This window comes from Dysidea avara, chromosome 1 (assembly GCF_963678975.1).
Source record: "Dysidea avara chromosome 1, odDysAvar1.4, whole genome shotgun sequence".
Lineage (NCBI taxonomy): Eukaryota > Metazoa > Porifera > Demospongiae > Dictyoceratida > Dysideidae > Dysidea > Dysidea avara.
Window position 1 is genome coordinate 22,218,701 of NC_089272.1, and position 23,392 is coordinate 22,242,092.

The 23,392-nt window shown below is 40.0% G+C and overlaps 2 protein-coding genes across 9 annotated transcripts in view; one reads left to right on the forward strand and one right to left on the reverse strand.

Moving 5' to 3' along the window:
* Window positions 1–23,392, forward strand: part of LOC136259292 (recQ-mediated genome instability protein 1-like) — a 54,095-nt gene that overhangs the window by 17,648 nt on the left and 13,055 nt on the right. For 6 of the 8 annotated variants that reach the window (XM_066052793.1, XM_066052823.1, XM_066052788.1 and 3 more), the window contains 2 exons: window positions 6,842–6,961; window positions 7,436–7,569. In XM_066052793.1, coding sequence (XP_065908865.1) covers window positions 6,842–6,961; window positions 7,436–7,569 — 254 coding nt within the window. The remainder of the gene's footprint in view (window positions 1–6,841; window positions 6,962–7,435; window positions 7,570–23,392) is intronic. The other 2 variants (XM_066052817.1, XM_066052799.1) reach the window with 1 other exon arrangement.
* On the reverse strand, window positions 2,307–3,242 carry LOC136241727 (uncharacterized). The gene is made up of 6 exons (XM_066033003.1): window positions 3,227–3,242; window positions 3,109–3,138; window positions 2,945–3,049; window positions 2,745–2,868; window positions 2,426–2,696; window positions 2,307–2,369 (listed from the first exon to the last, which is right to left on the reverse strand). Exons 1-6 carry the CDS (start codon window positions 3,240–3,242, stop codon window positions 2,346–2,348), a joined length of 570 nt encoding a protein of 189 aa, XP_065889075.1. The 3' UTR covers window positions 2,307–2,345.

Sequence of the window (23,392 nt, forward strand, 5' to 3'; positions counted from 1 at the left end):
CAATACCAGTCATTGAATTCATACAGATCAGCTATCTCATCAGTACATGAGAAAGTGGATGTAGAAGAGGTTGGTAAACACCCATTGGTATCCTGTATGATGAAAGGCATTTTTAATGAAAGGTCACCACAACCTAAATATGATTCCGTGTGGAATGTTGAAGCAGTGCTCAGGTGGTTCAAGGAACAAGGTCCTACGGACTCATTGTCATTGCAAGATTTATCTATTAAAACTACAATGTTGCTGGCCTTGACTCGCCCTTGTAGAGGGGCAGATTTGGCAGAACTGGACCTTAATCATAGATCATTCCTACCAGAAGGGGTGTTATTTACCCCAGCACATCTGTCTAAACAGTCCCGTCCTTCTCATAACAGGGTAAAATTTTTCTTCCCAGCATTTAAAGATGATAAAAATCTGTGTCCGGTGGAAACTTTAAAGGTGTATGAGAGAAACACATTTACTTTTCGTAACAGTTCAGGGAGAAACCACCTCCTTAGATCCTTTATTGGAAAACATGGACTGGTCACATCAAGCACTGTGGCTAGATGGATTAAAACTTGCCTGCACAAAGCAGGAATAGATACATCAAAATTTCAGGCACATTCAGTGAGAGCTGCTGCCACTTCTACAGCAGCAATGTCTGGATTAACTGTGGAGGACATTCTGAAGGCTGCTGACTGGTCCAGTGAAGGTGTTTTTCAGAAGTTCTATTATCGACCAAAGTACTCAGGGGAATTTGGATCAAGAGTTTTGGCGGCCAGGTCTTCAAAATCACATGTTGATATGGAGACCGAGCCTTCCAAAGTATAATTGTCGAATGGCTCAGGTCATGCAATGGCCGCCAGCTATTCGTAATTATATGAGGAGGGTGAGGTTGAAATATCAACATGTCCCACCCACCCTTTTCCCTTAATTGTATGTTTATCTCAAGAGACTGTGAAAAAAAAAGCCGAAGTGGGCAGTTGAGAGTTGTATTTATAGTGCTTGTACACGTGTTTTTGTGGTTTTCTGCACGCATGCGTGTATTCTATTGTATTCAAACTTGCTGTCTGTAGTGGAAAAATTAGCTATTACATGTTGATATTTCAACCTCACCCTCCTCATATAATTACGAATAGCTGGCGGCCATTGTATGACCTGAGCCATTCGACAATTATAGCTGGTCCTGTATAAATTTCTGATCTTCTTTATTTGCCAGGGACATTACAACAGAAACATGTGAATATTGGGTGTTGAATAAAATGCCCCAAGTCTCTAATGAACCCCAGTGCAGTAGGCAAGAATCATGACATAAATCTCATTCATTTCTTCAACCTGAGTACATAATTGGCTTAATTAAGTTGTGGCCTGCCAAGGTTACAGGGGTCTGACTTTATACAATGAGACTAAGGGGTTATGATTAGAGTATTATAAAATAAATCATTAGTTGTTTTTTAATTCATCCCTTCAAGCTGATTCTATTAATAACAAGTACACAGAAAAAATTTGGAATTTTCAACTATAGTACGTTCACGTTGAGCTGAACCCTAAAAAACGATTTATAACTTACGATTGCTACATCGCACAGGCCTCCTGTATTGCTCGATACGTAGTGCTTCTCAATCCGCTAAAAATATATTAAAAGCGCTTCATTCGAATGTAAGACACTCTAGTTATGACACTGTAAAGTTTCGCCATACATTTTCAATGGGGAAGCCTCTAAAGCGCGGCCCTTTGATGTTCATGTCAACACATGTACGTCACACTCCCACCCTCAACACGCATGATTTCACCATCCGTTATGTAAGAGGCTGTAATACACTTTTGCAAGAAAAATGTAGCAGTTTTTATGTGTGTAAAACAGAGTTGCATGAGTAGAAGAGCTGGGGCCGCTGTTGTATTGCATTTAGAAGATAAGTGGCCCACTTACCCTGTATCTTCAGGGGAAAAACGTCTTTCAGCCATTAAGAGGAAAAACCCAATTTATAACAGCTCAAGTACTTTATCCAGCATAGGTGTACCTGCAAGTGAGGCAAACAACATGTTATTAACTTCACATTTACCACACAGCTGCTTATTCTCTCCTATTCCCATCTAGTCAATTTGTCATTTTAATCCTTTTCCCATCACTTTGTGCACATGTCATACAAGCCGTTTCAAATCAGCACCTGGTTCTCGAAGTCACATTCCCACAGAACTCTACAAAAGTTTCACTAAATGAAATACTGTTTGTATGCATTTGGACCTATAATACCTTTAGTGACTTCTATGTTCACCTTCTGCAAGCATAATAAAGTAACAATAACTTTGAAAGTGCATACACTTACACTTCATCTGTTTTGTTTTTTTCATGTACTTTGCAGAGTTCAATCCCAGCCACCTAATGACTCCTGGGGAACAACATACAAGTTGTAACACTAGTATTGTAAATATCAAACAATCTTACATCAGATGAAGTAGGCTCAGAAGAAGACTTGGACTCACTGTTGCTGGTGGTGGAGGAGTCATTAATACCACCATCACCATCTTCACTATCTCTACTATCACTGCTGACGTGAATGAGGAATTGTTCTAGAAGTTCCTCATGAAGTCCATCCTGTTCCCAGTAATGATCTTCAACTTCTTCTTGAACGTGCTTTATCAAAGATTGCCACCTCTCAGATGTAACAGCCTCAAATCCTTGATAAACCAGTTCCTTAACTTCAGTCAAAGTAAACCTAAACAGATGCCAAACTATAACAATGTCCATAACAATGTTGATATACCTCTTGTTGTTCCGCTTTACGTGTCCCTTCACTTGACTCCAGGCCATCTCAATAGGATTCAGTTCACAGTGTGCAACTGGTAGTCTGACTACTTCATGGCATATTATTACGTTAGCCGAAAGAACTGGAATCACAACAGTACACCAGAAAAAAGCCATACCAGAAAAATGTCAGCGCCACAATGTATACACTTAACATACCTTTACTTCCAGCTATCTCATCTATAGCATATCTTGGAGGAGTTTTTGCTTGTTTGATGATTTCCCACAGATCTCTCTTCAGTGAACTTTCTGGATATGCTATACCTGTGAATCATCATACAGTCACATACTGAAACAGTGACAGTATACACACACTGCCTTACGTTTCTTATCTAACCACCCTTTCAGCTGTGCTTTTCGACACTTTTGCTTTGGTTACTCCTCCAAGTGGCGACTGCAGTTAACACAGTAATGTTTACAGTTGACAAATGTAACACCTACCTGTGGTAACTGGCATTGTCCATTACAATCAGACAATTGGCTGGTAATGCTGGAAGTAACTTTTCTTTAAACCACCTTTCAAAATTCTCTGCATTCATTTCTTAATGGTAATCAGCTGCAGATCCTTTCTTGGCTTTAAAAACCCAATCACAACCTGAAAGAACAACTGTGTTTACTGGATACTTTACATCATAGAAAATTACCGGGAACCCATCCATCTTTGCCTCCAGCATGTAAGATAATAAGGCGCTCTCCTTTACCTGATGGCTTACTATGTATAAATTAGGTTAAACAAGCAGAATTTTGAAAGCTATTTAACCAACCTGACTCCTCCTATAGTCCCCCCAGTAGTCTTATCAGCCTCTACCCTGGCTCTGGACTTTCCATCATGCGCATTGGCCCAAGTCTCATCCAAGTACACCACTGGTTTCCCTTCAGTTCTGTTGCACCTCATTCGTCTCAAATATTTATGATGCTGATGGACTACGCGGGGCTGCTCATATATGTATGTGTAGTAAAATTAAAACACACAAACTGGTGCAATGCTAACCTCTTGTCATTAATCGTTCTATGTTTGAATCCCATATCCTTCAATACCCTCCTAAGTGATGTTCTTCCCCCGGAGAAAACACCATCATCCCGAAGTTTTGACTGTAGACGGAATAACAAAAGTTACAAAACCAAAGGCTCGAGCGTTCAAATTCACCCACCAAAATCTTCGACAGTGATAGATTTTCTTTCTTGTCATATAATGAATGTATTTTCTGTCTGATTGCATCCCGATAGAAACTATCTGCATCGACACGGATTCGTGAATGTCTGTACCTGCCGTGATGATTAGATGAATTGAGTAGCCTCCTGCAAACTGCTTTTGTACCTTTTTCTTGGCGTAGAAAACCCACCTTTCTTGCAGTACTTCATCCTCACTCTTACAATAGAAGACTCTGAAATCCCTACATGGCGAAATGAATACCAAACCCAGCTGCAAAGAAGATATTTAATACCAGTGGCCTTCGAGATTCTCTGCTTCACATTGACGGAAACTTTAGACTTATTCGCTTCTTGCTCAAAGTAGTTCCATAGCTTCATGAGTAGATACTTTGTTTGGCTGTTTAACCTCTTTCCAAGAGGGTTTCGCTCCGCACTCACTGACGCTGCACTGGATGCCATATTTTCGACAATTAAGTGCGCGCCTGTAACATGAGCTTACGAATAAATGCGTCATGAACATCATGTTTAAGGCATTTGATCTTGTATGACTTCTTAATCAACAACTCAGGATTCAGCTCAACGCGAACGCACTATAGAGTAGGGACCATAGCACATCGATAAAAAGTTATGAAACAAGTTGGAGTATAGTGCACGATATTAAATCACAGTAAAACAATAAGAAGTGTTATATCCCTACTGTGCTCAAGAATATCGTGCACTATACTCCAACTTGTTTCAGTACTTTTTATTGATGTACTATGGTCCCTACTGTAGTTGAAAAATTCCAATTTTTTCTGTGTACTTGTTTGTTAACTTTTTTTTGTAAATAATTATTATGACTGGTGGACCCACGCATACCATATCTGAATGGTGCTGCGCGCCCCAGCTATATTAATTATTGTCTGAAAAGTGAAGTATCCATTACGCTTCATTGTTAGCTATGTTCAACCCGTTACACAACATTTCGGATTAAGAACTGTTCGAAAAGCACCTCTGCAATAAATGCACACCGAAAGAAATGGTGCCGCGTGCCCCAGCTATATTAATTATCGTCTGAAAACTGAAGTATCCATTACACTTCGTTGTCTGCTATGTTCAACCCGTTACACAGCAGTGCGAATCAAGAACTGTTCGAAAAGCACCTCTGCAATCTAAATAGTCGCTAAGAAAAATACGGACGATTTCTGTTACGAAGGGAAGCCATCATGTGCTACCACCAAATTGACACTTTTCACTGTCAGCAAAGATGAATGGGACACAAAGGAGGACACTGGTGAGTCCATGAAGAATGCATTGTACGTACTGTGGTATGCCAAAAGGCACCAGTCGGGCCGAAGCGATGCTGAACAGTGAAAAAATCAAGCCCGTAGCCTTAGTTGTTATCGAGTTACGTTTGTCTGAAGGCATCAGTCAGTCAGTTACTCAGTCAGTTACTCAGTCAGTAGAAAATTCCATTAAATAAAATTTTTTTAAAATTCCGTAGCAATTTGTTGAAAGCGTTTTGGGTCGATCTGAAGGCTTTTTTGGGCTTAGTTTTACCTAACCAATACTGCCTCATCATCATCAGGGAAAATTGAGTCTGTTTTTTGGGTGATATTATTCCGTGGGCCACGCCTACGCCTTTGTGGTCCCTACTATACAGTTACTATCGCACTGTATGATACAGATGTAGGTAGATTAGATCAAAAATGGGAGAGTTATGGCCTCCTAAAAATTTGAACATGTGCTTGGATACTACAGTCAAACCTCAATGCCAGCATAATCCAGAATCCTCTTTAATCCAACCAAGTTTTCATTCACCAATGCTTTTGTATAGAAAACCACCTCTGTAATCTGACACCTCTGTACTCTGTGTAAAATTTTATTTTCTAATTTGACAGAGAATAGAATATAGCAGCTCTAACATAAATCACATAATGTTAATTTTCAAGCAATTAAAGTTCTTAAGTGGTTAAAAATAACTGCAATACTTGCTAATTTTAAAAATAATTCATGGTAAGTAACTCTTTGTTGTCATTATTACCTGTAAATTACTGCATAATCCACCTAAGCGATGTTGGATTGTGGAGGTGACTTGACATTTAAAATTCAGCAAGCCTTTGTCTCCCGTTGAGTGTTGGATTAGAGAGATTTGGGACTGTATGTTATTTAGACTGTAAAACAGCATTCTTTGGTCGATTAAAAAGGATTTTGCCTTCTGTATTGCAAGAAGTAGTAAGTTTTCCATATATATATATATGCACTCATGCAAGTGATACCATTAAGTGGTGAAAGCAGCTTATCAAATCTACTGTATTAATGCAAGTTTAGTGATTTAATATTTGCTGTTGCTATAAAAGCTTTTTAAAAAGCCTGGGTAAAAAGTCATGAAAGCAATGGTGGCAGCCAAAATATGGCTGCAATGATGTTAATGCCAATATATTTTACATGTAATAATGACCATGTATTATTAGCATTAAAATGATTGCAGTCATTTATTGGCTGCCACCTTTGATTTCACACCTTTTTCACCCAGGCTTTTATTTTCTATAGCTAGGCTGTTTTCGCATGGATTTCACTTTTTGTGTTTTAAATACATTCATAGACTCTGTTGGGGTTTGTTCCTTCTTATCTACAGATGCAATGATCATGAATGATGATTATGGAAAATAGAAGTTACAGTAGTATTGTATTGAATTGACTACGTATTTTGTTAAATGTAAAGAGTGCACATTTTTTGAGCATTTCTCATAGAATGTTCTACAACAACTTAGATTCTCCATTGGTAGAGAAATATAAGCTTTATACTCTCTCAAACCTACAGTATATGGAACAATGTTTGTTTGCAATGGGCATGCATTATCTGCAAGATTTTGGTACATTTTAATATTGTTGAAAATAAGAGTGCTTGTTGTATTTACACAGGCAGAAGCTAAACCTACTCGTATGTTAGTATTGCAACTCACTGATGGCTCAGTGGAGATTAGTGCAATGGAGTACCACATTATTCCCTCTTTATCAACAGAATCACCTCCTGGTGTCAAGGTACTGTATATTTGTTAATTTGCATGTGGTGACTGCAATTCAGACCACCTAAGAGAGTGCATTCATAAACATTCATGATGAGCTTTCTATTAGGTATGCTTAACAAGTATATGTATAATATATTTTTGGGGAGTTTTATTAAGCGGATGCTCCTAACAACTAGACTTTCCATTTACTGGGGGTGTGCTGATTCCTTTAATTGACTGGTCACAAATCAACTGACTTCTGTTGTACTATACTTGTGCTTGTGCAAACATGTTCTTGCAGATCCAATCACATATTGCTATTTCCTCAAACTCTTTCTCCCATGATTCTGTGTTTAATTACTTCTCATATTAATACTGTATTATCTTCTACCTCAGGCTACTTGTGTGTTTGTGTGTGTATCTAAATGTTGTTATCTGTATGTGTTTCAAAATGTTGTTATCTGTATGTGTATGCATGCACGCAATAGCATATTCATTTTGATTTTAGATTAAGCTGATTGGACCTGTAGAGAGTCGTCTGGGAATGTTGTTATTAACTAGCCAGAATGTTACAGTGCTGGGTGGAGAGGTCGAACATTTAGCAGACACCAATAGCCAGAAGAAAATTTTATCACGTATTATGTAAGTACAGTGTACAATACACATCTGTGTGTGCATGATTCCTACTGTTTCCTTGAGTGTTTCTAAGAGTCCAAAGAATCTGTTGCTAAGGTTTCAGCGTATTATTATCATGAGTAGTTTTGGAATTATAGTACTATGGAGCAAAGAACTTGATTTGTACAACTACTGTAGACTCAAACTAAACTACAACTTTAATTTGCATCTATAACTTGTGCGAATGTAGTTGGAATTAGGTTCAACAAGTTTGATGAATCAACAAGTCCACCAATGGGTTCTGAATAAAGAAATGACTAACATACTGTATGAGAAAATAATATTATAAACTCATCATATGCAGGAAAACATTATGGTACATTCATTGACTTGAGACTTAATTGCTTTACTGAATAATAGAGCTATTAATATTTTTTTCTGCCAGGTGTGCACCCCACAGCAGGCAACATGCATACTTGCAATTAAATTCTGTACATGTGTGCACCCACCCACTTGAGCAAAATATGTTATGTACAATGTAAAAGTAGTCAGCGTGTGCAAAATGAAGGTAAATTATTGTATTAAACTTTAGAGTTGGCTAGTTTGAAACATATTGTGAGCACATTTCCTAATGGGCTCTACGGCCATTGTTTCAACCGAGAAGCTTCATAGCAGGCCCTCCTGATTACCGTAAATGGTGTATCCTTAAAGGACATTTCCCTCTTACATATGTATGTAAGTAACTAGTGAATTTTTGTAGGACTACAGTATATGATAGGCGCACTATAAAATAGTTGAGAAAAATATGGTGTATCCTCTGTTATCTAAACACCTTTGTTACTGAATTACCCAGATAAGTGAATAGTTTGAAGCCCATCATACAGTGCGATAGTGCTGTATAGTAGGTATGGGCATGGCCCATGAAAAAACATCATCCAAAAACCAACCTCAGTTTTCTCTGAGGACAATCATAGTATTGGTTATGCCCAAACAATCCTTCAGATTGCTTTCAAATTGTTATGAATGTTTTTGTTTTTTTTAATTATTAAATGGACTTTTTTAGTGACTGACTGACTGATGATGTCTTCAGACAAGCGTAACTCAACATCGGCTAAGGCTACTAGCTTTGTTAGAGACTAGACTCTTTACAATAATTTAGATATACATGTTATGTAATCCGCACCTGAATTTTTTTGTGGTTTGTGGTGTTAATGAATTAGAATAAGGCGGGAATTAGTGACAACGTGTGAATGATACCACTGTCAGACAGTCGGGATACACATCGTTAGAGTTCTACTCGAATTATTACATGGTGCCGAAACTCGGGACGACGTTATCCTGCTGAATTCTTAGACTCGCGTCGAACTTCAGGCCGTTCCATATTAACCAATAACGCTGAAGCTGTGGTACTGTGGTGACTTTAACGGTACCAGGAAAGGCTAGTAACTTTTAAAATTTTGTAGTTGTTTCTCGCATTGTCACTTTCAGGTGTACTGATGAGTAGTGAAGGAGTCGCCCGAAAGAAGAGAATACGCGCCAGACATAAGGCGTCAGCGACAAAAATTGTAACTCAAATTGATGGAATCCTTGGCGAAGATTCACCTGACATTACGAAGCTATTACAATTAAAACTTAGTATTCAGGAAAAGCTGGAGACTATTAAGTCACTGGACGGGGAAATGCTAGACCTTGTCACAGAGGAAGAGCTGACTTCTGAAATTGAACAAGCTGATGCTTATAAGGAGGGGATCTATACAGCAATGATTAGAATTGATAAGTGCGTCAGGGCATTCAATATGCGTGTATCCACCGATACACTAGAGCCAGGTCGTACACCAGTTCCAGTTGAGAAGGTGAAGCTGCCAAAGCTCATCCTACGACCTTTTAATGGGGACATCGCAGCATGGACCACATTTTGGGAGTCCTTTGAATCTTCTGTTAATGGCAATAAAGAACTATCAAACATTGACAAATTCAATTACCTCAACTCGCTATTAACTGGCACTGCCAAAGAAGCCATATCAGGGCTTTCTCTGACGTCAGCCAATTACACAGAGGCTGTCGCTATGCTGAAGAAGCAATTTGGTAATGTTGAGCGTATCAAGGCCAAACACATGGAAATTCTTATGAATGTTGAAGCAGTTCACTCTTCACGAGACCTGAAAGTTCTACGTAGGTTTCATGATTTTGTAGAGTCCCACATGAGAAGTTTGAGTGAACTGGGCATCGATTCAGCTACATATGGAGGCTGGCTTTCGTCAGTCCTATTGAATAAGTTACCAGCTGACCTGCAGCTTATGATTAGTAGAAAGCTGACAGGAGCTAATCTTGAATTGACTCCTTTCCTGAAACTGGTGGAAGAAGAGATAGAAGCTCGAGAGAGGGTTAATCCTAAACCTGCACCAGCTCCACAACGGAAGCCTGCAGATCTGCATCCACCCACTGCGACCACTCTAGTATCTAGTGCAGCTCCAACAACAGTATCATGTTGCTTCTGTCGACAACAACACCTGTCAAATGCGTGCACAACAGTTACACAAGTGGAGGCGCGGAAGGACATTTTGAAAAGGGGTGGACGTTGCTTTTGTTGTTTGAAAAGAGGTCACCTTGGTCGTGACTGTCGTTCACTAATAAGATGCTCAAATTGTAATGGTTGACATCACAGAAGTATTTGCACAAAGGGATTGCCTCCACCATTATCCAGTGATACTACTACTAGGACATCAACAGCCAGTACTATGAATGCACCCAAACAACCCCCACAATCGAAGTCAGATCAGAGCAGCCAGGTCACCCTTAACCCTAATGCAGCAACATTTACTGGCACAGTACCTACATCCGCTTCAATGTATGCGTGTACAGATAAGTCAGTCTTCCTCCAGACGGCACAGGCCAATGTCTACAATCCACATAACCTGGCAACTGTCATGAAAGTGTGTGTTATCCTAGACAGTGGCAGTCAAAGATCCTATATCAGTCGTAAGGTGAAGAACACGCTTAACCTTGAACCACTGAATTTACAACGTCTGTCTATTGTGACCTTTGGTGCAAAGAGGGATTCTAAGTTGTGTGAAGCTGTCAATGTAGGGATGAAGATGAAACATGGAACCAATCACGAATTCAGCGTACTGGTAGTTCCTCATATCTGTGAACCTATATCACCTCAGCCTATTTCGGTTTGTTTGGAGAACTGTGAACACTTATCACAACTTGACTTGGCTGACTCAAGTGGAGACTCACCACTAGAAGTAGATTTCTTAATTGGGAGTGATTACTACTGGACACTAGCAACTGGAGAGGTTAAGCGTGGTGCTACTGGCCCCATAGCCATGATGACTAAGTTAGGCTGGGTCCTGTCAGGACCTGTTCCATCAATTCTCACAGAGACTCCAGTTACAAGCCTGATCACCCACACCTTATTGTCTGATGCAGCGTCCTTGGTGGGCAACCAGTGCCTGAATGAACAGTTGCGCTCCTTTTGGGAACTAGAATCACTTGGGATAACGAGGGCAGAGGAATCAGTACATGACAATTTCAAGAAGAATATCTCCTTCAAGGATGGACGGTATGAGGTGTGTCTCCCTTGGAAGGAATTTCATGATCCCTTACCAGACAATTACACTCTGAGTGTTAGAAGGCTTGAAGGGCTTGTTAGGCGACTTAAGCAAACTCCTAAACTGTTGGAGGAATACAATAATACCATTCAGGATCAAATTAGAAGGGGAATTGTAGAGGTGGTCCCCAGATCAGAGAAGACACAAGAAGGACGAACACATTACCTTCCCCACCATGCGGTAGTGAAGAGTGACAGAGATACCACAAAACTACGTGTGGTATATGATGCCTCCGCGAGGTCGGGAGGTCCATCACTGAATGACTGCCTCTACACAGGACCTAAGTTCAATCAGAACATATTTGACATTTTGATCCGATTCCGTTTGTACCGAGTTGCCTTAACTGCTGACATAGAGAAAGTGTTCCTTATGATCGCTATAGAGGAAAGGGACAGTGATGCCTTGCGATTTCTGTGGCTTGACAGCATCACGGAGGCACATCCTAAGACCATTGCTCTCAGGTTTACCAGAGTAGTGTTTGGCGTATCATCTAGCCCCTTTTTGTTGAATGCAGTGATCAGACACCATCTGGAAGGATTTACCTCTACTCATCCAACCTTAGTGAGTTGCTTGTTAAGGTCATTGTATGTTGACGACTTAGTATGTGGAGCTAACCATGATGAAGAAGCAGATGAACTGTTTAAATCCTCTAAGAAGATACTGAGAGAAGGCTCATTCAATTTGAGGAAGTTTACTACAAATTTCCAGCAGTTACAGAACAAGAATGTTGCTGTAAGACCTTCAGTGCTGGTCACTGTAAAGTGCTAATAATAAATACTTTAGGTTTAAGGAAGAAAATCCATCCCTCCTGGAGGAAGACTGAGCGTGGCCCCGACTAGACATTGGGTGACCTGCAGTTCGAATCCTGGGGTTGGAGGGATTTTTTTCCTTACTTTGGCCCCTTTTCTGTTACACCTTTTCAGTCAGTCAGTCAGTAAGTCAAGTCACTAGGTCTAAGTCCTTGAAATTAGGTTAGGTAATCCTAAGGCTGCAGCATATGTTGCTGTAAGACCTTCAGTGCTGGTCACTATAAAGTGCTAATAATTACATAACCAAGTAATAAGAATAATACTTTTTTTCGTCAAAATACGTCATAAATAATTAAATAATGTACAGCTAAACCACTGCACATAAAAATATGCACTCACCGGTAATGAAATAAGTAATACACGAAGGGAAAAACTAAAAATGGATTCATCTCTACTTGCTGTAATTACGAAGTTTACTATTCCAAATAACGCTGTCCAATAAACAAACAAAATAACTTTGCGGTAAGAGTCCCTAGCAACGAACTCGTACAACCGGTTTGAAAAACGGGTTGTAGCTTATAGTAACGACTAGTTCATATGCGGTGCGCGTTTAATCGGGCATTAGATACTACTTGCAGCATAGATAATACACGTAATAAAGGATTGGCAACGCGCATAGCAACTATTAGACAATCCTCGTTACGGTCGCGTGACTTATTATGTAACTTATGCGCGTCTATTGTCATAGATACGCATGATACGGCTACCCGACAGAATGAATGTTCCGCTTTATCGTTCCCAGTGCTGTTATTTTGCTATCCAGTAGTAGAGAGGAACTACTCATGTAACCAGTATCGATCGTAGTGAGCTATCAACTAGCGGATTTTGGGCGCGGCAGCAACTTGGTGAGTCGAGAGGGGGGGTGGAGTCTTACCGTGGCACATGAGTATCGAATCCTATAAAGGATTCGATGCGCTCCTGGTAGCCAGCTACAGTAGGTCATAATAAGGATGGGCTATGTAAACCTCGAGATGGTATTGTGTGTATACTGGGAATTTGCTTCCCCAGTAAACACCAGGTACCCATTGATGTTGCTGTGGCAGCTCACCAGGTCCCCGGGCCAACTGTATACAGCTGGAGCAATGTGAATAAAGTTTCTTGTTCAAGGAAACACTAAATTTGCATAACCAGGAATCAAACCTAGCTGGAACCTTTCAATTACCAGGCTAGTGCTCTAGCCACTTGTCTATGTTGCCTTACTGTCCTTGTCCCAACTTAGTGGTCGTTGTGGAACTTTGGGTTCTGCGACCTCTCCCTGTGAGATCTAGTCCCAGGAGGATTCTGCACAAGACTCTAGTGCCTGAGTGGTGCACGGGTATCTCAGTGTTTGTTTGCTGGGTGGCAATAGCTGGCTTAGGGTGTGTGTTGTGGAGGACAAGAGTTCAACACTCCATTCTGTTTTTGTCATGTTGTTCACATGTGATGTGTTGTTTCATTAGGCCATACATGTCGTGTTGCATGGGTGACTAAGGTCACCATTGCCGAGGGGTCAGTCACTCAGAAAATCCTCGAAATTCAGCTATCTTATTAATGCGTGTGCTGTTCACAACTGTTACTGTGTGCTATGACCATGTAAAGTGAACAACTAAATAGAGCAGAAAGCAAATTTCAATGGTAAGATTTCCTTTTATATCTGGGGCTAATTGTTTGTAGGAAACCATACCAAGGGGGCCATATTTACATGGAAGATCTTGCGATCGCTGTTGTTTTAGGTACGTGGAAAGCATCTGAAAAAAAGTAATCGTTTGACAAATTTCTGAACTTTGATCAACAAAATTTCACTGAGTGACAGACCTCTCAACCAACATCCATAAATTGTGTAATGTTTAGGGATTTCAAGCCTTTGGTTAGAATTTCAATAATATAAATCTTTATCTAGGATTTCACTTCTATTATTGTACGAAACTGAGTAGCCGACAGGACCTCAGGAGCCTCAATGGAGATGCAGGTGTGCTTTGCACAGATCAATTAATGGAACATCCATCAGTCAATTGTCTAGCTAACTCTAAGCCATCCTGGAAGCCTCACTGATTCTGTGTGTGATTCCAGAGTTCAAAATTTAAGATTTCTTTATGAGATTGTGTGTGAGAGTCCCATGTCATTTGTGACTCTGAGGGTTGTGATGTTGCTGCTGTTTTATCTGATATGAATACTACTACTAGTGCTTGAATTCATTGAATGTGACACAGCCATAATTACCTTGACTGCTATACACTGGGATGTGGGACCTACTGGAAAATGTTCTACAGGTGTACAGTGCATGGAATCTCAGTTATCCAAACCTGTATGCCAAAATTGAATGCTCTATTAGAGTAGCGAGTGTTCTATTAGAGAAGTTATTTTTTCATACTATGCAAATGTTATACATTGACTAACATTATTTTGTACAAACTTCAGTTATCAGATATCTGAGCTGCAGGTGGTCCCTAGGAGTTCAGATAACTAGTATATGTGTTTCCATTGTTTATATCAATTATTATAACAAAGCAGAGTCTAGTTTCCAGCACTTGAAGGGACTGACAAAACACAAGGACGTCACTTGATATCCATTGGATGGTATTTGCTGCGAGCTGCTACCTTTACAAATATGCTCATTATTCCCTGTCTAAGCTTGAAGTCATGGTACACTACTCTTTACCACCAGCAGCTCCTTCATGTTGATAATATGCTCCATTCCACTACACCTTTTATATCCCATTTTCACATACTTTGATGGCTAATGCCACATCTGAATTTGAGCTCGTGCATATTTGCATAACACCACCATAACATTGAGCTCTCATGTGCTGAATAGTAACTTGAGGCTTCTCCTCATGGTACCACGATAAAACTCCAAAACCCAGCACAATGAAACAGCTTCAAACCATAGTTTGGGTAAGTGGTACGCCTACACAAAACAAAGCATGACACTCTACTAATGGTTACAATTAATTCTTTATACATTGTTCGGAAAAAAGCACTTTAGTTTCCTTGTTAAAACTCCAAAACTGTGAAAAGCCATGAAGCAGTGGGCCTTATCTTGCGCTGGGTTAAAACTGGCAGTGCGTTTCACTATTTTATTACATCAGATACTCACCTTAGTAGTTGTACGTTCGTTTGAAGTAAGCCTTATGTCTTTACTGAGTAGTACTCTGCTACGGCACAAGGAACGAAGCAGCCTAGTGCGTTTAGCAACGGGTGAGAGGGCGCGTTAACTGGATGACGAACCGTAACGAGGATTGTACGTGACGTCACTACAGGTTTAATAGGCGCGTTGCCAATCCTTTATTACGTGTATTATCTATGCTTGCAGTTGAGAAGCTCAGTGAGAAGACACTTCGAGTTAAAGGAATTGTTAGTTCATGGATGAACAGAATACCACACATCGAGATTTAGTGGGCGTGTCACGTGTGTAAGGAACTCGGCCAATTAAAGCCAAAGCCAAGTGTAATTTTACTCGTCCAGTTAGGACAGCGACTGAAGGAGCAGGGAGAAACGACACAAGAAAGTTTACTGCTGAAAAAGTGTTGTAAGTTGAGTAGGAAAGGGTCCAAGAGAACATATAAGAGGAATGTCAAGCATATTGGATATTTAAGTAGAGCAATATAAATATTAAAAGTAAAATGATATCTTGATAGAGCAGCTTATGTTTTTGTTCCTTGCTTCACTACATAATGTGAAAAGTGATTTTCCAATGATATCACTTTTTTATTTCCAGTAAAGTTGATTCTCACTTTTGACTATCTCTAGCATTGAAGGCAGAAAAAGTCTGTAATGAATTTCAACATGTTTACCCCTTCATTTTATTGGTCATCACATTGTGTACTGCACACAGTTTTATTGACTGTAGAAACTAGTCTGCCTTTCTATAGAGTAAGGGTCTGGTCACTGTGACATTCAAAATTTGTGGTGTAACACTTTTAAAACTGGTAATGCTGCCTAATCTATATGGAAAGAAATCTTGGTTATGTTAATCCATATGGAAAGAATCTTTGGTTTGTAGCTGTTTGCTGATTTTTTTCAAGAACTACTCACTTTATGTGGCTGTTGGATGTACCATCCTTGCTGACATCAGTGATGTACACAGGAATTTTGAAAAGGGGTTTCCACTACAGTTAAGTGACTGTTATTAGAATAGTTTGTATTGTCTGACTGCTTTATTAGAGTATCTCGATCTTTTCACCAAAATCATAATTCAGAACAATGCTGTAAGTATTGCTATCATGTGAAAAACTGTTATTTAACTAAGATAAAAGTTTAAAATATGTCCTGTTCCATGACAGATTCCAGATTCTGGAACCCTGAAGTTTCAATTTCTTAATGTTTCAAGTACAGTGTAAAATCTAAAGGGGTTTCCTGAAACCCCTGGAAACTCCCCTCCATATGCCCCTGCTAACATTATTGTGACATCACTGTTTAATGACATCTCTAAAGTTACTAGACCCTCTCTCTGTGTAGAGGGGCAGACTAGATAGAAACACTATTAACATATGTAACGTTAACCATGCTAAATTTCTAGGCCAACTGTTGGTGTTTCTTTAGTTAGACTCTAAATTGATGAATGTTCTATGAGAGTACAAAGAGTGGATTCTAAAGAATTTTTTGACATCTGATTCTAAAAAAAATTGACATCTGTTTTTCATTTCAACACCGTTGTGCAGTGGCATAGCCAGACTTTGCCATGTCTGGGCACTGGGTGAGAAAGTCATATTCAGCCATGCAACACACATACACATGCCCATCTTCATATGGACATTATGTATGCATTATGTAACACTACTGTATGCAAAATGACTAATATAACCTTGAGAACCCTAACTAGCTATTGGCCGGCTTAACCCATATATACATCTGAATGTGTCTTTATGTAGTTTATACTTGACTATAGGAAGAAACTTGAAAGCACGAGGTGTTTTAATGCTCTTTATCAAATTACACATGATAAATATGCCCTGCAAACCCCAAGGGTCCACTGTACCTTCATCATATTTGGCTGGCTAATAGCCGCGGCTCTTACAATAGCTGCCCCCAGATAGTGGCCACTCTACAGCCTAGAATTATTGTCATAAGAGTTGCCCTCGAATAAGAGCCACATCTTGTATCTGAATATGCTGGTACAAGTGTTGATAAGACATGTTTGGAGCAGAAACCAGGTAAAGGAGTTGTTTTAAGCCAGGAAATAACGTTTTTGAGAGAAGTTTAAATGAGTGATACCGTTGAAGGATGATTGAACAAGGCCAGTAACTTGTGAATCCATACAGACACCATGAGCTGCTACCACACAAGCCCATAGTAGCCGTCTTCACATAGCAGCTGCAGGGTTTTCTTTGTTGAAAGTTGTAGTAGCCTCAGCTATAACCGGTCAAATGTAGTATTTGTTTTAACAACTAAATATTCCATGATTGCTGAATTGCAGCATTTGCGGTTTCTTTTACATTCAACAGAACAGTCACTCTAATATAGCAGGGAGACAGAATTAGTTGCTACTTGCTAATAGTCAGCCTCATGTTAAGTGGTCACCTTTGCATAACGCCCAAATATTTTCCCATTCAAATGTATGTATTGTGGTCTGCATTAAGCGGTCACCTGTCTAACGTGTATAACGGCCAAACAAGAATTTGCCTATGAATCACTGTATACATAACTTCATCCTTCGTATAGCAGTCGCTTCCTTTTATGGTGGCTTGTTAAGCCAATAGTCTGTGACCACGGCACCATTTCAATTAATACGCATGCAATTATCACACTTCCTGCCTTTCAATGAATGCTATACAAACTATCAGGCTTCATTACTTAAACGTATTCAATAGCTATAACCAACATTCATAACAAGCTCACCTTGCCCTTTCTGTATAAAGACTAGTAAAAATTATACGCGAGTCTCTTAATAATAATTACTCATTTATAATGGCCATAGCCACTAAAATGCTGCAGACCGCCTTATGCAGGTTTTCTCTATAACAGCCACCTGTACATAAAGGCCAGATATATCTGGTCCCAAGGTGACCGTTATAGACACGTTCCACTGTATAGCTAGGCCCTAAAGTCTATCAGTTCTTCTGAATTTTAATTGCCAGCAGCTCACTTATTGTACAGTACGATAGTACTGATATCATACTGTATAGTAGAGACCACAAAGACATGGATGTGGCCCATCCAAAAACCATCCTCATTTTTCCCAAACGATGATGTGGCAGTATTGGTTAGGTAAAACTAAGCCCAAACAAGCCATCAGATTGACCTAACATGTTTCCAACAAGTTGCTACGGAATTTGAAAAAAAATATTTAACAATATCTACTCTTCTACTCTGTGTGTGTCTACGTGCATATGTGCATGTGTTGTAGTGAGTGGTGATGATTGTGTGGTATCAATAGTCTTTTTCTAATGGTACAGGGAACAGGGAATTCTTATTATAAGCTCCGCTTGTGATTAATTCAGAGTAAACCAATTACTAGTAACTGTTAGTTACTCTGATGTAAAACTTAGACCAACAAATAAATGTTAGTTTACTCTGAAGTAAATCTCGGGGTAAACTATGCTATATACGTAGTGTCCCACCCGTTAGTTTACTGTTACATTTCTTACAGGGTAAAATGGTATATCAGTCTTCTTCCTGTGGTGAAATGACATACAGTGCTAGCTCCCTTGATTATCTGAACACTTGGTTATCCGAACAGCAGAATTGAGTTCTCTTTTGTTTATGATGTATGTTCTATTAGAGTATTTGAGCTCTGTATACAAATGTATGGGGTTTGATTATCTGAACATGTCTTGGTCCCAAGGGGGTTGGATAACACTGTATTACCCTGTGATTAATGGTCATGTGGAATAACACAGTTACTTTGTTTATGCGAAATGGTAGCTTGAAGCAGCCCTTGAATAGCCGTACTTCTATCCATTCACTAGCCAGAATAAAATCCATTGGCAAAAATGATGTAGTGTTGTTTAAGTTGTGCTACTCATTCTTGTACAGTAGCTGAGTAATTTCATCAGTCAGTCAGACTTTTTATTCAGAATAATATGTCCCTGAGAGGTTCCCTATACTATACATGTAACTGTATTTGTTGGATATCAAATGTGGGAATAAGCAGTTTCATGTATTCTTATTTTGTAGCAAGATAAATAAATGGAATACCTGTCTCAAGTTACTATTAATGGATAAAGATAAACACTTGAATAATATTTATGTATATTGTCAACTGTTACGTGCTTTTATGTTGTTATCATACCATATTTTAGTGTATAGCATCAGAATTCCACTTAAACTAATGTTAGGTCATTAAGTGGGTGTTTTTCTTTATGTTTTTTGGTCTTGAAAAATCTACCCTACTTGCAAGCTAAAAGTTGCTCTTATGATGTTGCAAACTGACACTACATCTACATTCTTGTGGCATAATCAGGGCTATGGGGACAAGGTAGAGAGACCACCTTCAATTGTGACACAAGCAGCTGATGCAATAAGACCTTGACTATCCAAACTCTTGATTATTCGCTATTTATTAGTGACTGCTGTATTAGAGCATTTCTTCATTGGGTGAATGTTCTATTAGAGTAGTTGACCGGAACTCTATATATTTAAACTGGCACACAGGTGTTTGGATAATGGAGGTCCTACTGTACTTATTAATATGCATCACAGTTAGACAAAGCTGCCACAGGTTGTTTAATACGTTAACAAATTTACTTGGTTATGTGTGATCCGGTCCTAGTAATAATAATAAAAATAATAATAATAAGATCGATGACGTAGAGGGCATGTCACCGACTACCAGCTTCCCACAGCAGAGTGGTGAATTAGAGGAGACATATGCAAGCTCCACCATTGGGCCATACTGTCCCCCCCGACCAGGTGTACAGAAGATACTTGGCATTTTCTGGAATGTCACATCAGACCACTTCCTATTTAGCTTTGAAGAGGTAGCAAAACTCGCTGCCAAGATAGAGCCGACTAAGAGGAGTGTGGTTTCTGTGGTGAGTAGTTTTTATGATCCACTGGGACTTGTTACCCCAGTGACTATACGCTTTAAGATGTTCATGCAGGAGCTGTGTAAGGCAGTGGCTGATTGGGATCAGTTACTCACAGGAGATACTCTACAAAAGTGGCAGTGTTTGGCCACCGAATTACAAGAAGGATGGGTCATCACCATACCAAGATGTCTGAGCCATGACAGCACTACTGAAGAAGAAACCTCTTATGAACTTTGGGGTTTCTGTGATGCCTCACTGAGAGCATATGCTGCTGTTATCTACTTGTCGGTAAAGACCAGTGCTGGAGAGTCCTTGCTGTTTGTCACATCCAAGGCCAGAGTTGCGCCAACACAGACCCAAACAATTCCGAGGTTGGAATTGTTGTCTGCCCTCCTTCTAGCAAGGTTGATTACTACTGTGTCACAAGGTTTGAGTTCTCAACTCACTCTTGGCCCTCCCAGATGCTTCACAGATTCAACAGTTGCACTTTTCTGGATTAGAGGCCACAACAAGGAGTGGAAACAATTCGTACAAAACCGTGTCATTGAGATACGTCAATTAGTTTCGCCAGAGTACTGGAGCCACTGCTGTGGTCAGACCAACCCAGCTGACATTCCATCCAGAGGTCTTGCTGTTAAGGAGATGGCTACCAATGAGTTGTGGTGGAATGGCCCAGCTAGTTTGGAGAAAAACACCTACGAGGAGTTAACGATGCCTGTAGAGTGTGCTGTAGAAATGATGACTAAGGATCGAGTAACACACAACCTGTTTGCTAGTAACTCAACTTCAGGTAAAGGCTTACAGCAAGTGATTGTTTGTGAAAACTACAGCACCTTGACTCGATTGTTACGAGTAACAGCATATGTGATTCGTTTTGTTAAGATACTCAAGAGCAGGGTGGGGTCTATCTCCACACTTCAGTCGCCGACCTTGGGGCCAGAGGAAATTGCAAAAGCTGAAAGGTTGTGGATATTAGAGGCTCAGTCACAATTGGCCCAAGAAGGACACTTTGATGAATGGATGAGACAATATAAATTGTTCGAAGATGAGAAAGGAATCTTGAGATGTGGCGGTAGGTTGAGAAATGCTGCACTGCAGTACAACACAAGGTACCCAATAATTTTGAGTAAGCAACATCACCTAGCTGTACTGGTTGTGAGGCAGGCACACGAGAGGGTGTTTCATAATGGAGTGAAGGACACTCTAACGGAGGTCAGAGCCAAGTACTGGATTGTGAAGGGTAGAAGTGTGGTAAGAAGCACAATACACCGGTGTGCTCTCTGTAAGAAATTTGAGGGAAGATCATATCGACTGCCACCTTCACCCCCATTACCTAAGTTCCGAGTGAGTGAGGCTGCTCCATTCTCTAGTACAGGGGTGGACTTTTGCTGGACCCTTGTATGTCAAGACTCATGGCCTCATCCAGAGTAAGAAAGTTTGGATTTGTTTGTATACTTGTTGTATTACAAGAGCTGTGAGTATAGATATTGTACCGGACATGTCCACAGAAACATTTATCTGAAGTCTGAAGAGATTCTGCGCCAGGCAAGGACTACCTCGTCTCTTTGTTTCAGACAATGGTAAGACGTTTAAAGCTGCTTCAAGGGTGATTGCAACCATTGTTGCTGATGAGGCTGTACAGCAGTTTGTTTCACAAATCAGAGTGAAATGGCATTTCAACTTAGCTAAGGCGCCTTGGTGGGGAGGAATTTTTGAAAGACTGATCCGGTCCACTAAACGATGTTTGAGGAAAGTTATTGGGCAGGCCAAACTCTCTTATGATGAGCTGATCACTGCTGTTGCAGAGATTGAGTCAATAATCAATTCTCGGCCCTTGTCATATGTCACCCCTGATGACGTAGAAGAGCCCCTTACCCCATCGCATCTCCTTATGGGTAGGTGTGTATTGAGCTTACCTGACAATCTCAATTATCAAGGGGACATACAGGATAGTGATTTCAAAGTAAGCTCTGGTGAGTTATCGAGAAGATTGAAGCACCTCAGCAATACATTGAATCAGTTCTGGAGGCGCTGGAGAAACGAATACCTGATTGAACTGAGGGAGGCTCACCGCTTTGGCAAACCTGGATCAAGGGAAGCTCTGATTGCCGTGAATGATCTAGTTGTGGTCCACGATGAGAACCAACCAAGAGGATTCTGGAGATTAGCAAAGGTGGAGAGCACAATAGTTGGAGTCAATGGAAAAGTGAGAGGAGCTAATGTGAGAGTGTCGTCCAGAGATGGCAATGTAACTGTTCTACAACGACCCCTGTCCTTGCTGTATCCTTTAGAAATTAATTGTTCGACTGAATCCTCTACTGATACCAATTCTGCTGAAGTCCAGAACAATGTGGCGTCGACTGGTGAAGTTCAAGAGGAAGCAATGCCAACTCGTAGACCAAGAAGAGTAGCGGCATCCAAAGCAATTGACCGAGTGAGGAGATGGATGTCTGAAGTTGATGAAGATGATGACATGACTTGTTGACCAGCTATAGTGGTCAACGGGGGGAGTGTGTTAGAAACTAGACTCTTTACAATAATTTAGATATACATGTTATGTAATCCGCACGTTAATTTTTTTGTGGTGTTAATGAATTAGAATAAGGCGGGAATTAGTGACAATGTGTGAATGATACCACTGTCAGACAGTCGGGATACACGTCGCTAGAGTTCTACTCGAATTATTACAGGCTTGATTTTGTCACTGTTCAACATCACTCCCTAGAGGTGCCTTTTGGCATACCGCAGTACGTACAATGTATTCTTCGTGGACTTACCAGTGTCCTCCTTTGTGTCCTATTCATCTTTGCTGACAGCAAAAAGTGTTGATGTGGCGGTAGCACATGATGGCTTCCCTTTGTAACGGAAGTCATCCTTAGTGGCTACTTTGACTGCAGAAGTGCTTTTCGAACAGTTCTTGATTTGTAATGCTGTGTAGATTGAACATAGCTGACAACGAAGCATAGTGGATACTTCACTTTTCAGACAATACTGGGGAGGGGGCACGGTGCCATTTCTTCTTTTGATGCGGTAAACATTGGTTCTCCTGTCATAATAATTTTATTTACAAATAGCAATAATAATTATATTTACAAAAAAGTTTTAAAACTAGTGCACAAAAAAATGGAATTTTAAACTAGATTAGGGACCATAACATGGATAAAAAGTGCTGAAACAAGCTGGAGTAGTGCATGATATTAAATCACAGTAAAGCAATAAGAAGTGTTATATTCCTACTGTGCTCAATGGAAATGCACGGTAGGAATATAGCACTTCTTACTGTGATTTAATATCGTGCACAACTCCAGCTTGTTTCAGTACTTTTATCGATGTGTTATGGTCCCTACTTACAAGTGCACTAGTTGAGTTATATACAGAGCTCTGTCCAATTATTAATTTTATCATACACTGTACATTTACTTTAATAGAATGTATGCTCCCAATGAGATATACTGATTATACTCTAATAATTGAATAG

What these genes read in the sequence shown, in the direction of transcription:
- LOC136241727 (XM_066033003.1), bottom strand. An exon ending in TGAGATAGCTGGAAGTAAAG is followed by an intron (nt 2,869 to 2,944) that starts GTATGTTAAGTG and finishes TTGTGATTCCAG; the next exon opens with TTCTTTCGGCTAACGTAATA. An exon ending in GTAAAGCGGAACAACAAGAG is followed by an intron (nt 2,697 to 2,744) that starts GTATATCAACAT and finishes GCATCTGTTTAG; the next exon opens with GTTTACTTTGACTGAAGTTA.